The following is a 5,224-nucleotide window of genomic DNA, read 5'->3' as shown; positions in this document are numbered from 1 at the left end:
TTCCTTTGCAATTTAAGCTTCATAGTTGTTTCTCAAGCAATTTAAACACCAGAGAGGAGAAAATGTTTTGATACATTATATCTGTTGGGTTCAGCTTGTTTCCTTTGAAGTTTTTCTGAACTGAAGTTCACTGAAGAGTTACAGAAGTTTAAAAAGCCCTCAAACGGTACATGTACTTATTCACTGAATGCATCCATCAAGCAATGTGGTGATGCATTTTCTGAGAAGGGATGCTTAGAGCTTGTTTAGATGCTCCAATACGGCCACATTCCAAATGCAAACCAGTAGCTAAATTATTGTGTTAGCTCTTAAACCAAATTGGCTACAGGATTGAAAGGTCGAAGGGAAATAAGTAATATCCCTCCCTTCATCATTATCAATGTGTCTCAGGTGTTCAAGACATTTTGCATTGTCTGCTCTTGAATAAACTGAAGAGATTTGTATTAATTTGTTCACAGAAGCAAACTTATCCACTACTCACATTTGGCTCAGTTCAGGAGTTGCCAGCTTCTGAAACAGCTTTAGGGAGCTGGGGCTGGGTGCTTGTGTTGCATGTCAAGGGGGTTTTCTGAGTGTCTATTAGATTGTGGTGGTGAAGGGTTATTCATGCATGGTGTGTGAGTCTGAGATGAATGGCAGAATTTAGAAGCTTGAAGCTCGTTTCTACAAACTTGAAATGCAGGATAATTCCTTTCACATGCCAGTTTCTTTATCCAAGCTAGGGCACTCAAAAACCACCACCAGAGGTTAAATAAGGAGGCACACACTTACATGGGAGTTTCTATAGAATTTCATAGTTAACCCCACTGAACTCAAGATGGTTTACTTCAAAGCAGATATATAGGATTGTACTGCAAGTTACATTTAAATCTTCTACCTTTAGTTAACAGATACATGTGCCCCATCAGCCACAAAAGCATTAATGAGACATCGCTCAGTATACCCCACTAATGTCAACCTGAGAGTGAAAGGTCCTCTTCCTGCTGGAAAAGAATGGGCAGGATTCCCTTCATGGAGCATTTGGTTCTTAATTGCTCCATCCTATTGTTTCATGTCTTATCTTAAAACAGAAACTGAATCTGGTAAATAGTCTGACTGGATAGCTATTTCTCTCCAGTAAAACTGCTTGGTGGTAGCACAAATGGAGTGGAAAGCTCATTTCCCAGTTCCACTGTTAAATAAAATATTGTCAAAGTCTAAATCAGAGAACCACAATGACGAGGAACTAAACTTTATTGTTAAACGTTGATGCCTAAATATATATTAATAAGTATCGATGGGAAATTTTTATACTTCAAAAACATCAAGATGATATTGCTGCTAGATAATTTTACCATTGTAGGGCTGTTGTGATGTTATAATCACCATTCCAAGCCTGCCATGGTCTGTTTTGAAAAACAGCAACAATGCGAAGTTAAAAGATAGCCGGGCTGTGTTAAAAACTTCATTGTAGTTCTTGTTGCAGCATTGAAATTCCAGCGTAGGGTAATGTGACAGTTTCATCACTAAGGAAGAATATTCGCCCACTGAGTAACAAGTCTGAAACCAAGAAAACTGAAAATTTCAAAAAGTGCCTTTTTTGTAATTATTTCACTAATCTTAAGAGCACTTGTGGATAACCTCCATGTGGCCCACTGCAGGTGGCCAAGTCACCCTCCTGCCGTTGAATTCATCCCTTTGCTGAATTTTACCTAGAGCTCCCCTCCTCACTTCAGAAACAAATCACATTTCTCTCAGCTTGCCAAACAGCTTTAGGGCAGGCTGTGGGGAGCATGCTGAGACAGAGCCATCCCTCTCTGAATGTAAACTGCATCCCTCCCAGCCTACCAAGCAACTGGCAAGCAGAGGCAAGCGTGGATGTGACAGGGAGCAAAGGCACTCCGGGAGAGCCATGGTGTGGGCCTCCCCCCATAAATCATGCTGCAGTAGGTGAGGTCCAGCGCCGAGGGCCTTCTGGCAGTTCCCTCACTGCGAGAAGCCAAGTTACAGGGAACCAGCCAGAGGGCCTTCTCGGTGGTGGCGCCCGTCCTGTGGAACGCCCTCCCACCAGATGTCAAAGAGAAAAATAACTACCAGACTGTAATAAATGTAGGGGTTGCTCGTGCGCAAGTTGGTGCCACTCCTGGCTAGGTTGCCTTGTTAAACCTTTTCTGTCTGGACAGGTTTCTTAAACCTTTTCCAGCATAAAAGTTGTTTGACTCCAAGTCTCCTCCTACTCTCCCTGCACGGAAGCCTTCTGCGCAGGGAGGGCGTGGGTAGCGGAGGACCCGTGCTCTCCTCGCTGATCTCCGGCGAGGAGTCCTGGAGCCCCCTCGCCGATTCCCCCATCTGCCCCCCTTTATCCCTGGTGTTACACTGATTTCTTTCCCCAGCTGGTGAGCCGCCTCTCCCCCTGCTGGGCCCTTCTCCAGCATCGCTTGAGAGCCTAGCCTCCGCCTCTGGCTCCGATGTCAGTTCCCTGACACAGACTTTTAGAAGACATCTGAAGACAGCCCTGTTTAGGGAAGCTTTTAATGTTTGGACTACTGTATTTTAATATTTTGTTGGAAGCCACCCAGAGTGGCTGGGGAAACCCAGCCAGATGGGCGGGGTATAAATAAAAAAATATTATTATTCTCTCCCTGCTGGAGTGGAGAGAGTATTTGAAAGCCCTGTGTGCATATGCCCAGGTCACTGGCATATGGCCCCTGAGCACTCACCCACTGTTGCTTGGGGGCAAAATGGTTGTTCACCCCTAATTTAGAGGGGAACGCTGCAACTGATCAGTAGCAGACCAGCTAAATCTGCTTCAGGAGTCAAATGCAGCAAGAAGTGTCGACAGCAGTTCCTCCTCAACCACAAGGGTTCAGTGTAGGAGCCCTGGCAGGAAGAAAAGGGGTAATCGATTTATCTTCCACTTGTTTCCAGAATGGATGCAACCTCAGCTAAAGCCGTTCCGGTCCTCTCCTACCCCAATCCCTCAAATTATCACTATACCAGTAATCCTTGTTGTCTTAATGGTGAGGTAGGCAGTGCCATGGAACTATTTTGGACTATGACACCATTGCCGGTAGCCTCCATACAATTGGCAAGGAAGCCAGTGGCAAGGAAGCCAGTGAGTTATAAATTTCAGGGTCTTCACTTTTGGAAGATGCACTGAGATCTGCACAGTGTGGTAGGAATCAGTTATCAGAAAGTACATACTGTTCAAACGGAGTTTCCGCGCTTAAATGCAATTAAATTACTTACGTTAACCAGGTAGCTTGTGGGGTAGTATAACTCTAAAATGAGAGGTTGGGCTTTCTGAAACCAGCTGAGTGGTAGGAGCCTTCCCCCCTTGAGGATAGTTGGGGGGTCTGCTGTCATAGATGTTGCTTGTTAAGACTGGTGAAAGGCACGTTAAGGATGGATGTTGCTTTGTGAAGCACTTGTGTGTGCCCTGTTAATATATATAAAGAGCATCTCTCCTAACCGGCAGAGGACTGCTTTGGCCATTAGGTTCCAGCTGGCACTTCCACTTCTGGTGACAAAAAAAGCATTGCGAAACTAGTAAAGAACAGAGATGGGAGCAAGCTTCATTAACCACGAACCCCCAAATTTGGGATCCCCTGCAAACTTGTGCCATAGTTTTGCAGCTTCCTCCAAGCTGAGTAACTGATACATTCGTTGCAAAACTCTGTCAAAGCTTTGAAGGCGATCCCAAATTTCAGGGTTCATAGTTAATGAAGCTATGGGAGCAGGCTGATTCAGGAGACAAGAGCTGATGTTATTCAAGTAGAGTTTAGCTCACATCTGGGATATGAACTTGGGTTCTCTCCAAACTCTTACTCTTTCGCTGGATGATGAAGAGCAGCTTCAATGATTAGCAGCTTTCCAAGTTCCTACAAATGGTGGAAGGGGCAGAGGTGCCACCCTGTTCCCCATTAGTATCTAGGAGTTTACTAAGCAAGCATATGACAGTGGCCTTCAAATATCTGAAAGGCTGCCACACAGAAGATGGAGCAGATGTGTTCTCTCTTGTTCCAGAAGGCAGGACCAGAACTAATGGGAGGGAGTTGCATGGGTGGAGATTTCTACTGTTCCTGTCATTTGTTTTCTTCAATTCTATTGTGTCTGTAAATCACTGTGAGTCATTTCCAGGAGAACCTTACAAAGAGCATCTTTACAACATCAGAAGAACATCAGAGCATATAGGATTTCAACTACGCTCAGCCAATGTTAAGGAGAAGATTTCTGGCTGAAAGGGCAGTGGGGACCACAGGATGGCCCTGTAAAAAGCTCTAAACATTTAGCCTTTATAGAATTTCTCTTCCCAAACATTAAAACAACATTTTGAAACAACTTGGGTTGCGTAAACATCTCCAAGGGTTGGAGTTTACCCCCAAAGGCACACACTTCCCATTGTCTCCTGAGAGAGACAGATGTCAACAATAAACATCTCTCTCCAAAAGTATTTTAAGGGACTGCAAAGTCTTCAAAATAAAGTAACTTGCTCAAAGTGTGTGAGTGTGTTGGGGGTGGGTGGGTGGGGAGTTTTGTGGCCGTCTGTGCAGTAAAGGCCACCAGTTTGTCCTGCACAGAAAAGCAATAAAGGATATTTGCTTCCACAGGTAGGAAAAGAGTTTCCGTTTCTGTGTAAATTTCGATCCGATGGGAAACTTCACCTGCTCCCTCACTGCCTTCTACTCCAATAGCCATAGCATAGATATCGACTTCCAGCTCTGTTTGCAACCCAGAAGCTACCTATAAAAAAAGATCATTAAAATTGAGCAACGCTGAACCTCCTCATGAATGGTTTTTCTCACATCATGCAGGAGGACACCAGAAACTTTAACAGTAAAAAAAAAAGGACGAAGCTGAAAGTACCCCAGATTAGTTGGACTCACATTGAAGGCTGTTTGCTTTACCAAAAAGTGAACAAGGACCAGGGGAACAATGGATGAGGAATGGGAGAACTTCACCTACAATGTTCAAGATGGTGCCGCCTCATAGCACGCTACAAAACAGGATGTTACACCTCCAACAGAATCTTCTTTACCAGCCTTACTATAGAGCAAGTAGCTCCCAATGTGAGCAACAAGTTGTGTGCAGAGAATTCAAACGCACCTTTTCAAAAAAAAGGATGTGTGCTCTGCAGTGTTTGCTGTAGAAGAATGGGCAGTAGCATACCGGAAACCCTTTTGGATAAATTATTCTGAGGACTGTCCTTAGATCAGACAATTGGAATGGCTTTTGGCTTAGCGGC

At 44.4% G+C, this 5,224-nt stretch overlaps 1 protein-coding gene across 2 annotated transcripts in view; it reads right to left on the bottom strand.

Moving 5' to 3' along the window:
- Positions 1 to 1,215: 1,215 nt before the first annotated feature.
- The window catches only part of SPAG17 (sperm associated antigen 17), a 77,063-nt gene continuing 73,054 nt past the window's right edge, over positions 1,216 to 5,224 (bottom strand). For both annotated transcript variants that reach the window (XM_080987075.1, XM_080987076.1), the window contains 3 exons: positions 4,578 to 4,722; positions 3,229 to 3,366; positions 1,216 to 1,539 (listed from right to left, as the gene is read on the bottom strand). In XM_080987075.1, coding sequence (XP_080843201.1) covers positions 3,230 to 3,366; positions 4,578 to 4,722 — 282 coding nt within the window. In that variant the 3' untranslated portion in view covers positions 1,216 to 1,539; position 3,229. The remainder of the gene's footprint in view (positions 1,540 to 3,228; positions 3,367 to 4,577; positions 4,723 to 5,224) is intronic.

This window comes from Podarcis pityusensis, assembly GCF_964106645.2.
Source record: "Podarcis pityusensis genome assembly, chromosome: 17".
In the NCBI taxonomy this organism is placed as follows: Eukaryota; Metazoa; Chordata; class Lepidosauria; order Squamata; family Lacertidae; genus Podarcis; species Podarcis pityusensis.
This window is presented reverse-complemented; position numbering and strand designations above follow the sequence as displayed.